This window comes from Eptatretus burgeri, chromosome 9 (genome assembly GCF_056783735.1).
Source record: "Eptatretus burgeri isolate ZD-2024b chromosome 9, Ebu_testis_v1, whole genome shotgun sequence".
Classification (NCBI taxonomy): domain Eukaryota; kingdom Metazoa; phylum Chordata; class Myxini; order Myxiniformes; family Myxinidae; genus Eptatretus; species Eptatretus burgeri.
In genome coordinates, this window is record NC_140969.1 from 75,704,628 (window position 1) to 75,723,319 (window position 18,692).

Sequence of the window (18,692 nt, forward strand, 5' to 3'; positions counted from 1 at the left end):
CGTTTTGTGTCTCTCTGAATCACGCTATAAAAACTTTTTATGCACAGATGAAACAAGCTCTGCCAGAACCAGCCACATCTGATCATCACGACTTCAAACCCGGAAACTTTGTTGATGTGAAAATTTTCAAAAGATAGAACTCTCTTCAAGCACGTTGGTGTGGGCCGTTTCTAATACTGCTAACTACCCATACAGCTGTGAAGTGCAAAGGAAGAGCAACATGGATCCATGCCACACACTGCAATTTGGCACAGGCTAAAAAGAACCTGAGGAGAACACTACTTCCTGATAATTTTAATGATTCTTTCCATTGCAGGATTATTTGTGCTACTAAATACAAGTTGTACAATGTGTACTTGGTCTGTTAAACTGACAAGTACCATCTGTGACCAACGTTATTTGCATGTTCTTTGGAAATGTGCCTGTCAGACTGCCCACCAAACTGAGCCTCGGGCATTCAGAGACCGAAGAAGCTTAACGAGCAGAGTGGGTTCACCACATGGAATAAACACTTATCTGGCTCTTTCTCGTAAACACGCGAAGGCTTTTAATAAAACCAATTGCTGGGTTTGTACGAAGATACCTCATTCAGCAGTTACTGGAATACGTCTGTTGGCAATACCATTCAAGTTAAGTGAGTTGTGTGGATACTGGGCAAAGGAAAAGAACTGGGATAAACAAGATAATAACCATGACAACCACATCGTTACCAATGAAAATGGAAATTGCCTCCGACAACGAAATTTCAGTAACTGGTTTTGGCCAAACTTTAATTTAAGTAAAATGCCTCCATATTTTATGGTTGAATGGGCGACAGAAAAACGCGAACTATGCTTGGTGCAAGAGGCATGGGGATAAAGAAGATTAGGAAATTCTGAATGCAGTAATTATGTTTATGAAAATCACACGATGGGACCACAAGTCGCTTTAAATAATACCTATTTCGTGTGTGGAAATCGAGCATGCCCATGGCTTCCAGTTAATTGGAGTGGATCTTGTTTCTTGTCATTCATTTTGCCACATATGCGCCTGCTATCTAAGTCACCTTTTGAACATTTGAAACGGGGTAAACGGAGCTTCACGTCAACTGAATTGTTTTTCATGATTGTAATCCCTCGCTACGGTGTAGGACAAACATCTGTGCGATTGGCAGAGTTAGCTGCTTCGCTTGAATCATTGGCAAATAAAACTGGTCTAGGCATGGTTGATATCAACCTGGAGGTAGTTGCCCTGCGTGCAGTTTCAATGCAAAACCGAGTTGCGCTCGACCTCATCCTCACGGCTCAAGGAGGAACGTGTGCTGTAATTAACTCTGAGTGCTGTACTTATATCCCTGATAACTCGGAGAAAATCACAAACATAGCTGACAATATTAAGCAAGAAGGAGCCAAGTTTCACAATTATTTTACAAAAGACAGTCTTTATTCCTGGTTTGAAGGGATTTTTGGAGGCTGGGGAACTACCCTATTGCATTGGATTTCTGTTGGGTTATTGTGGATCATCATTGCAGTGGTGCTTGTAAGATGTGCAACAATTACAATGCCGGCATTGATTGTTTCTTGTCTAAAGAGGAATACTGCTAAAAAGGTGATGGTGGCCCAAGCACCACCCTCCTACCCAGGTTTTGAAATCGAGTCCTACGACTCTTATGAGTCCTATGACTCATCACCCTGTTCTTTTATCAAATATCAGAAGATATTTGAGGAATCTCATTTTTCTCCTGGTGAAACTGTTATCGTTTTGTATCCACTTCCTGGATTATAACTAAACTTGTCATTTTTCTTGGTGTTATTAAATAAGGCATTATAAGTTTCCATAGACAATAAAGATGCCTCATATTCTTTTATTGCGCCAAGTTGTGGGTATGAAATGAAGATGTGTGGTTGCTTGTTGTGAAATTAAAACTCAGGATTGTGCTTCTCATCTTATTTAACATGGGACAAAATGTCTTTGTATTGACATTTATTTTTTATTTTCATGTTCATCAACTGGTCTAAAGTGGCTGATGCTTCATTAAAACAATTGTTATTTCCAGCCTTCTTACCACCTCACAGCAATTAGTCTATTCACTAATTGTGATGGGTCATTTGGAAGAAAACCAACACCTGAACTAAGCCTACTTGAAGCCTGAAAAATGTTTTTCTCCTTCTCATTCTTCCTACTTTTACCAGAAAGACTAACCCTATAATTAAGAGAGTCCAGCAGATCAATATATACTCTATCTTCCTTATTTTTCATATCCAATGGTTTATCAAAACACTTTGATTCATCCCTCAGAGTTGAACCTTGTTTTCCCTCTTTTGTGAGAAGAAACATTAATCTCAGAGTTAGTTTTATAGGGGGTTGAGCAAAACTCAAGAACCTTAATTCATAATTAAATATCAATACCGTTTATTGAACAAGATGAAATATTGCTGGTTGTTCTGATGGAATGAGTCCTGCTTTGGTTTTTGAATCCGCTGAATATTCATTGTTTTGAAGAGCCTTCACAATATAATCAGGGGGTTGACTAATCTCTTTCAGTTGTTGAAATAATCCTTCATTATCATATTCTAATTCTGCAATATGCTCTAATTCTTCCTCAGTCATTTGACTGAAATCTTTTAACATTTGAAGTTTTTTAGAAGTATATTCTATTGTGGGAACTGTGAAAGCATATATAATTTTTTCTTGGGAAGTTTTTAAAAGTGTTTTGAAAAATTTATCTTGTTTTCTTTCAAATGCTTTTTCACCCGTTAGTTTCTGTCTGCGTTTCTTCTTTCTGTCTTCCTGTTATTTTACAACATTTGAAACCAACTCTTGATGCTCCTTAAATCTTCTTGCTCTTTCTTTCGCATACATATATTTATTGCAAAATATCAATCACTGAATTATAAAGGTCAACAGGGAAGTTTTCCTTTTCTTCATGTTAAAGTAGATGTGTTCAAATAAATCCTTTTCTTTAAATATTTCATCAAATTCTTTATTAACATTAATACGAGTTGTAATTTCTTCTTCACTAATACTATTCACGAATATCTCTGCTATTCATATGTTTGGGTTGAGTTTCTTCATCAACATCAAAACCGAATTATAAAATCTTAACCCCATTACCACTCAGATGTTCCATAATTTGTCTCATTCCTTCTGGATTAGTTTCTAATATCCCAAGACCACCAGATTTTAGTTTCTTTTAACTCACTCTTACAATGTGAATATTTTGTTGTACCAAGAGAAACCTCCTCAAATATTTGGCATTCATTCATCAATCGCATATGTTCCTCAACTGAAATACAGTAATAATCTTCACCTTCCACTTCTCCTGGTCGCATTGCTCTGGTTGTTGTAGATACATTACGAATCACATGGTGTTTAAAATTTTTTTTTTACAATATTTTCATTTGTACTGTTCAAGAACCTTGATTTATGAAAGGTTTTTCCAGAAGCAGATTTACCCACAAGATTTATAATAATAGTTGTCATTTATACATGTAATTGTTTATAAAATAAAAAATATATCTTTTAATATCTCATCTTGTTTCACAACAATATATTTATATTTTTCTGTCGTCTGCTTCATATAATCCTCAAATTCCTTTTTACTACATAATGTAGAACAATTGTCTCTCCAAAAATTGTTTATATCTATTGAATTTAACTTGAATAAAATAAATGTATAAGCATTGTTTCTTATTGAGCGATGAGGGAGTTGAAATTATGATTGACTAAGATTAGTACAATTACAAGAAGAATGTCTTCCTCTTGTGTAGTAGCTATCCATTACCATTTGGTTTCTCTCATTAACACAATCATCAAAGATAACGAGGTTCTTTTTTAATTTATCCAAATATTGGGCAGAAGGTATATCATCCGTATTATCATGAAGAATACAAGTTATCAGCTTTGATTTCTTTTTGTATCTCTGTGTATCACAAAATATTTGTATTATTTCTCCAATGTTGTAATCATTTAATTTGTTTTGAAGTTTATATAAACTGATTATATCTTCTTTTTGAAGACCAGCATTAAAACCTTATGAGAGTCGTTGATACTAAGGTTGAAAACTCGACTTTGTGAAAATTATTAAATTATCATAATCTAAAAAGTTGGGAGTGAGGAGCATCTTTAAAAGTAAGCAGGTTTTTCCACATCCGCTTGAACCAACTATGAGACATCTTAATGAATTTGGAAGATTTTTATGGTTGTTAAATTTTGTCTAATTTTCCCAAATTGGTAAAAATTCATTCATTTATATATTTGGAAAACAGGTTATTTATTTTTTTTATTGGCTTTTTTAGAAACTCTATGTTTTATCCTATATTCAGGTTTAATTTCAAGATAATCCATTATTTTATTTATTCCATATCTTGTGTTGATATTTCCCTGAAAATGGCATTAGTTAATAATATAAATCGTCAATCCACGAAACATGGTCGTCATTTGTTCAGTCTATTCTCTTGCAAGAAAAGGTGTATTATCACCCTCATACTTTACATTAATTTCTCAAATCAATCTTGTAAAGTAATTCATTTTTGGTGTAAATCTCAAAGAATTAAATTCCTTTTTGTATTTTTTATTTTCATTAATTAGAAGATAATCAAAAGAATATGCATTGTTTATAGGCTTTTGACTCTGTTTAATCCCCGTCTTTCACACACAGGACAATTTTCATATTTGTCATGTGGAGAATCAGGAAAATCAAGAGGCTCAAAATCGAGTAAACTATTCATATTTATAAAGTAAAACTTTACTTCAAATGAAATTCATCTTCGGTATAATCTTCGGTACTTTCACAATCATCTATAAAACTACTTTCACAACTATCGTTTGAACACAAACTCTCGGTCTCATAACTGTCTTCTGTTCCAACAGAGATACTATCATCACTCTCATAATCTTCAAAGTCTTCAGTTGAATAATGACTCATATTTAATTAGTTAAAAAAAACATTACCATCTATATCTATATACTTTTTTTCATTAACAGATTCAACTACTACATTTTTTATATTAAAGTTAATTTTATAATGGTCCTCAACTCCTATTGAACGAAATGTCATTTCACCTGATATATTACCATCCTTTATTTCATCAGGATTTACATCTTTCGGGTTGTTGAAAAATTACAAATTTCTCCTTGCATATTACAGATGGTCTTATCTTTTCTTTCTGAAGCTTCATCCATGAGGTTTTTCTTTTTTGATACTTTTTCTTGTTTCATTGCTTTTCTAGTTTTGAATATATTTCCAGAAGGAGATGAGAAACTTTTGTAAGAGCTACTTTAATATTTGTCATGTGGAGAATCAGGAAAATCAAGAGGCTCAAAATCGAGTAAACTATTCATATTTATAAAGTAATCTTCCAGATATACTAAAAGCCCCTCCACTGAAGGAAATTGAAGAACTCACATTATTCACCATAATTATTTTTATCCAACAGTTGTTATATTTATCTTTGTTCAATTTTACATCCTTGACATATTTCTCAGTCTCTTTTACAAATGAAGAGATTGATTGAAACTTGTCTTTTGTGTCTTGATACATTGTATTTATTAAGTGAAAAAAGTTGGAGGATAAAATGGTTTCAAGCACAGATTCACTTATACATTAAACGGATTTTTCATCAAGAAAATTTTATTTTAAGCAAGGTTTTATAATATAAATATGGTGAATACAACGTACTGCGATGTTTGTAATCATGAATATAAATGTTATAAAAAAAAACACCTTCAAACCAACAAACACACATTCAATCCTTTCAGACAAATATCTCCACTTGACCAATAAAACAAAACATTGTGATTGATGTGATAATGATATTCTTTAAAAAATTTTTTTATAATAAACACCTTCAATCACGCAAACACAAGAACAATGAAGAAAGGGAAAGTGCCACTAAATTCTTCATTGAAAACACTCATGGGGCATTTAAAGGACATATAAAAATAAGATTGTTTCGCTTTCAAGACCCTGGACCATCTTCAGTCATTGAAGCTGTTGATATGGTTAAACAAAATATTGAAACTAAAATTAAACACACATCAAGTGAAATTAAACTTTTAAGTTTTATATGGGAGTAAAATTGAATATGGTAAGAGATGGTGATGAAACTACTCCCTATATGAGGACAAACCCTCACTTTATCTCATCATTTCAAGATTTTGTAAGATGTGATGTTTACGATCAACTCCAGAGACAAGAACAAGATGTTGATAACACTGCAGTAGGTAGTGGATTTACGATTACAAAAATAATCTCTTGAGATATACAGATCTTAAAATCAGATACTCTTCAAGCTTCTTCATATATTGCTTTACCAAAAGAGATAAAACTTAAGAAAGCGGTTGTTAATATTCAAAACAAAGATAACAAATATTTTCTATGGTCTGTTCTTGCTCACTTACATCCTACACAATGGAAACCTGAAAGGGTTGAACATTATAAGAAATACAAGAATACATCAAATGTTAAAGATTTAAAGTTTCCAATGTCATTGAGAGATATTCCTATATTTGAGAAAATGAATAATCTATCTGTTAATGCATATGGATGAATGGATACAAACAAAGTTCAGATATTAAAAATTTAAAACAACTATGAAAATGATGAAACACACATTGACCTTCTCTACTTTACTTCAAAGGAAAAAAATCACATAATGCTTTCATCAAAAAATTATCAAGATTAACCAAATCACAAGGATACAAGAAAAAATGTAAGACGTATCCTTGGAAGAGATGTCTCAACTCCTTTCATAGAAAATAACGATTAAATCAACATTCAAAATGTTGTGGTAATCAGAAATCAACCGTAATCAATTTACCAAAAGCAGGTTCAAACATATCATTCAAAGATTTTAACAAATCTATAAAACATCCGTTTGTGATATATGCTGATTTTGAAAGTATCCTTGAAAAGATAGATACGGTTTCTCCAAATCCAAATAAATCATACACAAATAAATATCAAAAACATACTCCTTGTGGTTTCTGTTATTATATCAAATCATCTGTTGGTGATGAATACAACAAGTTTGAACTTTATAGAGGAGAAGATGCCTCAGAGGAGTTTGTAAGACGATTGGAAAAAGACTGTATAAGATGAAGAGAAATAATGGTTGAAACCTCTAAACCAATGTCATTAACAAAGGGAGAGAAGAAGGAATTTAGAAAGAACAGTATCTTTCATATTTGTGAGGAGAAAATTGAGGGAGAGGTCAAAGTTGGGATCATTGTCATCTTGCTGAAAAATATAGAGGTCCAGCTCATTCCCATTGTAATCTTAATTACAAGCCCCCAAACGTTATTCCTGTCTTTCTTCACAACTGCGCTCACTATGACACACATCTATTTATAACTGAACATTCAAAGACGTCTTGAGATATTTCTGCCATTCCTAACACAGATCAAAAATACGTCTCATTCACAATTGATGGGGGACATCTTTTATCCTTGTGTAAGGGAGCCTCCATTCTCTCCGAAATAGATTCCGCACCCCACCCTCAAACTACTTATTTCTCCATCCAACATAACTACTTTCTTGGTGCTGAAGGTATGGTTGATGGTTTGCATATGAGAATACACTCCCGAGTCGAGAATACGTCTGCGGGGCTCGGCCTACAATGCTGATTCATCTGAGGTTTCAGGGACCATTGGATTTCCCCGATATAGTAATCTTTGCAGTCCACATGATCATCTCTTGCACCACACACCACATTTCTTTTCATTATGGATTTAGGAGGTGGGAGGGCTTATCCCCCAAGTGCATAACTTGTTGCCTCGGGGTATTTTCAGCCTTGAAGGCAGTGAAAATCCCAAGCCTTGAGGAAGATCATTTTACCCTTTCCAATAGACCCGCAACATCAGATATGGTGATGAAAGTTGTTTTGTTTTTTTTTGGCCTGGCATACCTTTTTAGGCAGTTCAACTCTTAGTAAAGCTCATATGGAGGAAACCACATTTTTGGAGCACTTGTCTGATGCTTTTTTTTTCTTTTCCACTTTCCAAAGTTCCTTGGATTACAAACAAACTAGACTCAGGACTTACAAACTCAGGATTACAAACAAACCAGACTAACAAATCTACTCAATTGACAAGGATCCAAATCACTGAGAGCTTGTGAATTAATGGGTGGTGAGAATCAAACTTTAGGTCGTGGTTTGTTTGGGTTCACATTCAATAAACACAGAATCAAGGAGCCTCCTTTTATGACTTGTACTGCAGAGTCTAAACGGCTAACTTATTGTCTTCACATCCTTTCTGCGTGAACTCGATGTTGGAATCGATATCATCGATGAATGTACATAACTCATGCAGTTGTGATTTGTCGTCAACTTACCAATGTGATTTGTCAAGAATTACCAATGGCGTCAACATATTTCAGCCAAATCCATGGCATGATACCAGGAAAATATGACAAGATTTTCCATTCAAACTCCTGCATGTGCAAGTTCTATGAGTGAGAAAGGTAAATCCATAGCACATCACCAGGGGGAGGTGGGGGTGGAGGGGTACCTGTGATGTTTTTTAAAATATTAAATCCCTTGTTATGCTTTCCGTTGTGTAAAAGAAGATGAGGCCCTGACCCCACCCCACTGCATTATAACCTTTGACTGGCCAGCTGGCCTGACTCCACCCTCATAAAATCATGCCCTGTCATTGCATGAAGTAGCACAGATTGGCAGGTCTCAGGCCTAAGGCCTGGAAGTTAGTCCATGGCTCAGTGCAACTGGAACTATTCCAGGTATATCACCACAATGTATTAATTATATATGCAAATAAGCCGTACGCATGTTTTTGCTTCATGTATGTACATCGGGTTATTTTTTATGTGAAATAGGCAAAGCCTAGAAACAAACAAAAGATGATGGGTTAGAAATGTTCTTCTTCTTCATTAGCGTTCCGACATTGGCTCGAGTATGCATGAAAGCAAACTAATTTTTTTATCTTCAGTTTGTTATCCACGTCTTTATTTGTTTCTCGTCTCCAAAAGATATCAGTCAATGAAAATTGCTTTTCCTTTTATTTTGCTGAATCGACCCAAATACTGCGCGGTAGTTTCTTCTTCATTTTGGTTCTGGTATCAGCTCGAGCGTGCGTTAAACGCAAACAAGTTTTTGTATCCCGAACATTCATTGGGACTGGAAGGGGACATGTATTGTGGAGCAATTCACATTCATGTTATTAGTATTTTCTGCAGAATTGCCACATTGGACCAGGTGCTTGTGGAGGATCCTCGTCATCTGTCATGTGAGCAGGAAAAGGTCACATGAAACTCAATAGCACTCATGTGCCATTTGCTACGAACGATCAACATGACACTCCAGCACAGCAAAAAGTGGGAGCTGTTGCCAATCCAACTGAGGCTATGACCAGCTAAAGTTGATGGGTAAATCAATGCAGTGTCACAGGAGTGAATGGAATTCTAGGACTATTTCCTATAACCTCCTTTTGTTATGTCTTACTGAATGAATCATAACTTTCATCAATTTAAGATTATGATTATCATCACCTTCACCAATCCACATTTTCACAAATCTTGCAAAAAATGATAAAATAATTGTCGATTGCAAAACAAACAAGGAAAGGTTTACCTGTGATTGTAAGATTCACCAAGGTGTAATCATCATGAAAACTACCCTGAGAATAGTAGGTCCATTCACACTTGTACACCCCTGAATCGTTGAGACGAAGATCCTCAATTGTAATGGATGCATTTCCCTTCGTCAAATCTCCAATGAACTTCACTCGCTCGTATCCCTCATTATCAATATGATTTGTATAATCTATAATCTGTGGGATCACAGCAGCCAAGTACAGTCAGCCTTTACATCACTAGTTCCACAATAGTTTGACTCAGGCACTTTCAGCCAATTCCATAAAGTAGAGGATTTTTAAACTTCATTGTCACCCCCACCTCCACCCTCCACAAGTATTCCACATGCAAGCCACTCCCATCCAAACCCATAAACACGCTCCTCATATCCCAATTTCTTCTTGACTTCCTTCTCCTCGCACACTCCACAAACACTGCTTTCTCTCAGCTTTCTCTCCTTCATTCAGTTTTCCTGAGGAGTTCCGGTTCTCTATTTATTTTTTTCATTTCATTTAGCTTACATATTTGCTGCTTTTACTTATAAATCACGAGATGGTGAATTCCGCGAGATTATGAGTTAAACGCTGTGCCATCATTATTTAATGCTAACGTTGTGCATTTATCCATTACGAGGAAGAAATTTAATTGAGGATCACTTATGAACACCAGGTTACCCACAATCACTTGAGAGTAGCAATTCCACAGAATTTATGCGAATTTCCACGAATCTTGTGAAATTATTGATTGAATGTTTCGACTGTAATAAACAATCACATGGAGGAATCGTGCTGTTGTTGCATTCGGTTTCCATGAAGTTGGTAATGGCATATTAAGGTGGATAGGGGAGGCAAAATAATTAAATATTCCACTATTTCAATGAGGTAATGAGGAAATAATATATGATGATGCATGAATACCCTATCGATTTGAAGAACAGGAAGAAAAAGGGGATGGGAAAACAGTGTTGGGGTGGAGGTGGAGAATAGAGATGGACAGAATTGGGAGAGGGAGATTAACATTTTTTTTTTGGGGGGGGGTGAGATAGTGTGGAGTTGGGGAGGTTGACATCTTGTGGTGGGGAGGGAGTTTGAAGATTTGGAGTGGGAAAGGGATTGAAGCCTTAGGGTTGAGGTGGGGTGGGATATGGAGGTAGAGGACTTGGGGGTGGAAGGGAATGTTGAGGATTTGTGGTTTGGGGGGAAAGTAGTTGAGGAACTGGGGTTAGTGTGGGGGAATTGAGGCCTTGGGGCTGGGGGTTAAGGTCTGAAAGATACATGTTACATGACATGGAATTGCCACTGGTATTTACTCATGACAAGGTAATTTTCCCCCATTTGCATCATTTTGTGTTTGCATCATACGAGGTGTGTTCAAAAAGTATCCAAACTTAACTTTGCTTGCGTAAACAAATGAAGCTTGGCAGGCGTGGTTTGGTGCACGTATGTAGGCGATCCTAATTTGTATGCGTGAATATTTTCCCACCTGCAGAAGCTGTCAGTCGCCGACAGACCGCTGATGAGTGAGGAAGTGTAAGTGAGCGCCATCGGATTTTCGTTTTTGACTAAATGATGGAAAAAAAAAAACTTGAACAACGCTACTGCATCAAATTTTGTGTAAAGCTTGGCGATTCCCAAGTGGAAATGATCCGCAAGATTCAACAGGCCTTCAGGAACGAAGCAATGGGCACCACACAGATAAAAGAGTGGTACAACCGCTTCAAAGATGGTCGCACATCAGTGGAAAGTGAAGTACGTTCTGGTAGGCCCTCGACATCCCAAAATGAGATCGTCATTGACCAAGTGAGGACCCTGCTGATGCAGGATCATCAAATCACGATCAGAGAACTTGCAGACGAGGCGGGCATCAGCATTGGATCCGTTCATTCCATTGTGACTGAGGATTTGAGCTGAAGAAGAATCTCAGCAAAGTTCGTGCCAAAGCTGCTCACGATCGAGCAGAAGCAACTCCGTTTGGAGATCGCACAGGACATGCTGGAGACTGTGAACAGCGATCCCAACTTCTTCAACACAGTGATCACTGGCGATGAGACCACAGTGATCAATCATTTTGTCAAAAACGAAAATCCGACGGCGCTCACTTACACTTCCTCACTCACCGGTGATCTGTCAGCGACTGACAGCTTCTGCAGGTGGGAAAATATTCACGTATATGAATTAGGTTCGCCTACATACGTGCACCAAACTATGCCTCCCTCGCTTAATTTGTTTACGCACGAAAAAGTAAGGTTGGATACTTTTTGAACACACCTCGTATATATCTACATACACATATACATATACATAAACACACACCATTCCTATAGAAAGTCTACACTTCCTTTCAAGATTTTCACCTTTTGTTGCCTTATAGCATGGAATTAAATGGATTAAATTAGACTTTTTCCACATTTACTTACACATTGTAACAATGCGTACACAACTTCCAAATGTAAAACAAATTCTACAAATTTCAGAAAACAATATTAAAAATACAATATTATAATATATTGATTGAATAAGTGTCCACCCCCATTATAATAGCAATTGTAAATTATCTCAGGTGTAACCAATCACCTTCAAAATCGCACACCAACCTAATTGGCTTCCACCTGTGTTAAATTGTAGTGATTCTAATTATTTCAGAATTAAATCAGCTGTTCTGTCAGTTTCCTCTGCTGGGTAGTGCATTTCACAGCAAGGCCTCAACCATGAACACCAAGGAGCTTTCAAAAGATCTCCAGGATAAAGTTGTGGAAAGACATAGATCAAGGGATGGGTACAAAAATATTTCAAAGGCCTTGAATAACCCTTGGAGCACAGTCAAGAAAATCATTAAGAAGTGGAAGGCATATGAAACCACTAAGACCATGCCTCGATCAAGCTGACCTCCAAACTGGATGACCAAGTCAGGAGGAGACTGATCAGATAGGCCACCAATTGGCCAATGACACCTTTGAAAGAGCTACAGGCCTTTATGGCAAAAACTGGTCACTGTGTGCATCTCATAATAACCCAAGCACTCCACACAGCTGGCCTGTACAGTAGTGTACCAAGAAGGAAGCCGTCACTCAAAAAAGCTCACCATGAGTCCTATTTGAGGTAGGCAAAAAACCACTCTCTATATTCTGAAGCCATGGGGCAAAAGGTTTTGTGGTCCGCCGAAACCAAGATGGAACTTTTAGGCTAAATGCAAAATGTTACGTTTGACGCAAGTCCAACACAGCACATTGCCCAAAGAACACCATCCCTACTGTGAAGCATGGTGGTGGTGGCATCATGTTCTGGGGATGTTTCTCATCAGCAGGGACTGGGGCACTTGTCAGGATAGAAGGGAAAATGGATGGAGCAAAATACAGAACATTCTGCAAGGACAACCTGCTGCCCTCAGCATGAAAGCTGAAATTGGGACAGAAGTTCACCTTTCAGCATTTTGACAACCCGAAGCACACAGAAAAAACGACACTGAAGTGTTGAAGGAACAAAAAGATAAATGTCCTTGAGTAGCCCAGTCAAAGCCCCAACCTTAATATAATCGAAAATCTGTGGCATGACTTGAAGATTGCTCTCCATGCAACTTTACTGAAATTGAACAGTATTGTACAGATAAATGGACAAATATTGCTCAATCCAGGTATGCAAAGTTGGTTGAGACCTATCCCAATAGACTCACAGCTGTAATTGTTGTCAAAGGTGCTTCCACCAAGTTTAACTCAGGGAGGTGGACACTTATCCAACCAAGCTACTCTACTTTTGCATTTTTGATGAATTTTCTGCAATTTGTAGAATTTGTTTTTCACTTGGAAGTTGTTGGTTACGATGTGTAACTAAAAGTGGGAAAAGTCTGATTTAATGCAATTTAATTCCTGGCTGTCAATTTTGGGTGAATTTTGGGTAACAAAGGTTGAATTTTTTGAAAGGGGGTGTTGACTTTCTATAGGCACTGTAGTTTCTCAACTGACTCACTCACTCTTTGTGAACAACAACAGATTTAAAGGGACTTAAGAACAAGGCATTCTATGCAATTTTACAAACAAGTTTGGAAAATGGACAATCAAAATATGAAATTCAAAAGCACACACACATGCACGCATGCACGCACACACACATTCCTTCTGGTCTCCATCCCAACTCCCTTTTCTCACCCTCCTCTCAAATTCCCTTCCCCTTCTTTCTGTCTCCTAACCAACACTCACCCTTCCCTTGCATCACACAGAATAAATAGATGACCCCAACACTTTTAACTTGTCTTGCTTTTACATCAAGATGTGCTTGTAAATCATTGATAGTTTACAATGTTTCAGTGATGAAACACATCAGGCATGATTATTGTACTTTGTTCATTTTGTTCTATTTGGGTCGTTTGGTAAATTCCTGTTTAATCTCACCACATTTGTTTCATTTCTGAACGTCCACTCGAAGTCCATATCGTGTTGTCCTTCTGGTCGAGCATGGCAAGGTAATGCTGTCGTACCACCTACCACCCCTCTTCGTTCACTTTTTTTCTGATCCTTTGCCCAACCATCGGTCTTTTCTCTTACTGCACCTTCCATGGAATTACAATGACATACAAGGAAGAATGAAAATAAATCAAGATAAAAATTAAACACTTTCATCATGCTGAACTCATGCACTCACCAATGGTGAGGCAAAACAAACTTTACTTGAGAAAAAGAACCAGATTGTGTTCCTGGTTTTACTTCTTGACTTGAGATACCATCAAGCTATGGTATGACGGTGTTATTAAGTGAGAGTTTGTTAATTTATTCATGATGTCCTGAAATCCTTTTGTTTAAAGATTCAATGCATGATACACTCTCATACTGATGTACCATACTCTGTTACACAGTGTCGGTGCTGTCAAAGCAGTTTCTTGTGAAGGGTTATGCTGGGTGGTAGTTTATAGCTGGGTCAGGATTGAAACACAGACTCGACAACTTTGAGTCAAGTGTGTGTACCTCCATGCTATCCTGCCAGCCACAGCTACGACATTAGCACAGATTTGTTCATATAAATTAGCTCGTACATTCATTCACGCATCAGGAGATGGTGTTTTGTAATCACTTATTTGTGCATGGGTGTGTCTGTCTGTCTATATGGCTTTCCAGACCATAACTTTTTTAACAAGAGCTCAAGTGAGCACAATATACACCCGAACAAGAAGGTAGAAACAGAATTGTGCTACTACATGGAAAACAGCATCCTGGTTGCCATGGGAACCACTTTAGATGTAGAACATATGTCGCGACACACCGTCTCCACAGTCTGTACTGTGAAACGTGAAAGTTGAAAACTTTGGGAGTTACAGTGAGGACAGGAACGGATGGACGGAGAGACAGACAGACAGACAGAGACAGACGGACAGACGGACGGATGACCGGTATCACATAATACGACCCGATATATAAAAAAATATATATATATATATATATATATATATATATATATATATATATATATATATATATATATATATATATATATATATATATATATATATATATATATATATATATATATATATATCGGGCGGATAAAAATCATTTGAGCTTTGTCGTCAAAGTTTCAACAAACCTTTATTATGAGAGCACAGAGAAGACGATTTAAAAATTGGGTGATAAGGTCAAAAGTGAAGGTCATAAAATCATAAGATTTCATCCAGTTGACTTTCAATATGCACAGGATTTGCATATTTAATTACAATCCTCTTGTTTGAGTCCAAAACGGGTGGGCATTGCAGATTGGGATCTTTTTCAGGATGTTTTCGATAAGCTTTGGATTTGGTAAGTAAACCAATCTTTCAGGATTTGAGCCAAAATTGACATTTATTTTCTGGATTTTATTTTGTCTTTCGTGCTCACACAGAGAAGAAATTAGGAAAATAAACTGTCACATTTGCATGACTATTTATACTTCAAACAGCCTGGTTCATCATCAATATATATATCTAAAACAAATGGAAGAAGAAAAACTCACCTATCAAGAGCAGGAGGAAAAACACTCTCATGTTGAATCGTCTGCAGCACACAAGAGGTACAGCAAAGATCATGAGAACTTGAAAATGTATTTGGAAACAAAACGTCTTTGAAGAGAGATCTTCTTAACAACTAGAATTGCACTCGGCAGAGTGCATACCATTGTCAGGCTGAACAGTTTACGTTTTGTACCCCACTGATAGGCCAAATCTGGATCCGGACCTGAACCAAAATCTAATCAGCTTGTTCTTGTCACTACACCAACTCATCCGCATCCATCCACAACTTTTTGAGATGTTGCGCCATATAATATCGTTTTTGGCCCCATCTCTCGATGATGAAGAATCACTTCAAAAATGATCATATTGGGATCTGGAGCCTCACCAAACTCGAATTAATTTGTCCTCATCACACATCCAAAATGTACACCACATTTCGTCCAGATCCGTCAACAATTTTTTGAGATATCCTGTTCATAAACATAAAAATAGATAGACAGATAAACAAGCCGGTAGGTGGCGATGGGTGGCCGAGCATGGAAACTATAAGATATAGAGCAAAATGGATGTCATATAGCGGATAGGGAATCACGTTAAGATTATGCATATCAAATGTCATCCAGTTCCATCTCCTGATAACTACTCGGTATCCATTTGAATGAAAAGTACCAAAAATGCGGTTTGAAATCGGAAATCCCCAAAGTTTGAGGGGGTGCTGTGGGTGAACAAAGATCTAAATCGAAAATCTGGCTCGATTGTTTGTGTACAATGTATTCCAGACGATTAGTGTGAATTTTCATGACCATCCGACCATAATATTTATTGAAGATATTTATCTACTATATAAATGGCAGTCCTTCTGTCTGTCTGTCAGTCTGTCTATCTGTTTGTTTGTAACCAATAAGCTCCTAGACCAGTGAACCAATCTTGATGAAACTTTACACACATATAGACCTAACATTCAGCTCCAGGATGCGCTAAGTGGCTTTCCATAAAAATGAATATATATATATATATATATATATATATATATATATATATATATATATATATATATATATATATATATATATATATATAAATATAACTTCCATTAAAAAAATGGCTTTCGAATAGTGCTCCGGCATATTAATCGTAACAAAAGGCTTCATGGTTAAAAACGCTCGGGTTTTTTGAAATACAAAATGTTCGTATTCGTTGACTTTTTAAACATACACATTCTCCTCCTGTTATAACAGCTTTGAAACCCAAAACATTATGCCACTGTGAAAGCGAACAAATTTGAATTCTCGAACTGCACACGCACGGCAACAGTGACAGAGGCGTTCAGAGGTATGCCGTTTCATAATACACGACTCCCAATTCTTACTTCAAGAACGGTTATAATTTTGACGTTATCAGGATAACAGACGTAAATAAATCAAAAACGCTGGGCCAGGCTGGGTTATGCCCGACATAAATTAAGTCACAAATGATGACATGAAACCAGCCTCACATTGTTGAGGCATTACAGTTTTTTTATCTGATGTGGCAATAAATCTTAACATTTTTGAACTAGAGTCTTCTGCATATAAAACATGGCGGGGAAAATATAATATTATAGTGGTGATGAAAAAGAAAATAACGGTGGCAGCCTCTACAATTTCACAATTAACTCTGACATATACTCCCTAAGATCCACCTTCATCCACAGGATTCCCGTGCGGAGAACGGGTATCCCTGCTAGTTGATTATATAACCCGGTTGCTGAGTTTGGATGGGCGACCTGATCTTGGTGGAGTCTCTGTGGTATGATAAGTCTTCCTCTTATTAATGATAGATTTCATCATATTCAAAGGGATAATGAGTGATTGATATCTTCTCATAACCCTCTCCTGAACGATGCTTCTCCACCACATTATGTATGACTGCTTTGGACAGCAACTTGGTTTTCATGTTTGCCTTGTTGGTTGACCAAATGAGCTGCACCTAAAAACTCCTTATATACATGGGGGAGCTTAATTTTTAAGTAAAATCAGTGATTACATACAGGTGAAACCAATTACACATATTTTATAGCTGTTCACACAAATAAATTGCTCCTGAAGTAATTTAGGGTTAATTAGGCAAACGGTTTGAATATTATGCAAGGGAGAATAATCATATTTTCTTTATTGACCTAAGTTATTCACATTTATCGACATTTTTTAGCTATATCACTTTGGAGTAGTTTGTGAAGACTGTCATATTAAGTTTGATTTGAAAGCATCATGAAATAAGCTTAGGTGGTATCAAAATGTGAAAAATTTGGAGGGGGAGTGGGGGGAGGCAGGGGGTGAATAATTATTCAGGCCACTGTTAAAATATATATATATATATATATATATATATATATATATATATATATATATATATATATATATATATATATATATATGGATACAAACAAACATGACATAATAGTGACCTAAGCTTTTCGTGCTGCACTCTTCAGGGTAAAAATCACAGCAATTGAAGGAGGAAGTGAAGGCGCATGCTTAAAATGCAGGTCTCAATAAGGTAGACGCTGATTGGTTCAACCGTAATGATGTCACGGTTAATCCGAACGCCCATTGGTCGGCTCATCATCTTCACGTCGAGCTCCCATTGGCTGGAGCAGAGTTCGTCGATGATTGACGTTTGCAAACGCATCCTGGAGAGAGGGGGGATGGGTTTCCCCTAAGGTCCATTCACCATTTGTTACCATACTTCTCTTGATCTTTCCATGCTGAAAGAGACACAGAGATCGTGCAAATTCCTTTTAACGACATAGTATTGTATCAGTGGTCAGGATGAAGGTTGCTTCCAACATACGTAAATGAAACGTGCTCCGACCTCGGCTCAATGTCCTGAACATATCTGCATTGTACTGGTCTGTGCAGATAGGGTTGGCAACCGGGTGCTGTGCAATGGCAGATGAAGCAGATACAGTGGCCGGTGGTTGCTGGATATTTCTACCTGTTCGCACTGGTTGTGTTCTAACCCTCACAATCTTTCTTCGAATCACCAAGGGGATGTGTTGTTTGATCCGATCAGCCAATCTTAGTGTTGTACGGCCCACGTACTGAGCTTCACATCAGCACTAAACTCATAAATCACATTGCTGGTTTGTGAGGTGGGTAGCACATCCTTG

General features: G+C 37.0%; 1 protein-coding gene across 1 annotated transcript in view; it reads right to left on the minus strand.

Moving 5' to 3' along the window:
• LOC147020379 (uncharacterized) overlaps nt 1-18,692 on the minus strand; it is an 88,857-nt gene that overhangs the window by 18,886 nt on the left and 51,279 nt on the right. The window contains exons 7-9 of the mRNA XM_085893784.1: nt 15,544-15,584; nt 13,956-14,113; nt 9,570-9,768 (exon numbers count right to left, since the gene is read on the minus strand). Of these exons, the coding sequence (XP_085749910.1) occupies nt 9,570-9,768; nt 13,956-14,113; nt 15,544-15,584 (398 nt within the window). The remainder of the gene's footprint in view (nt 1-9,569; nt 9,769-13,955; nt 14,114-15,543; nt 15,585-18,692) is intronic.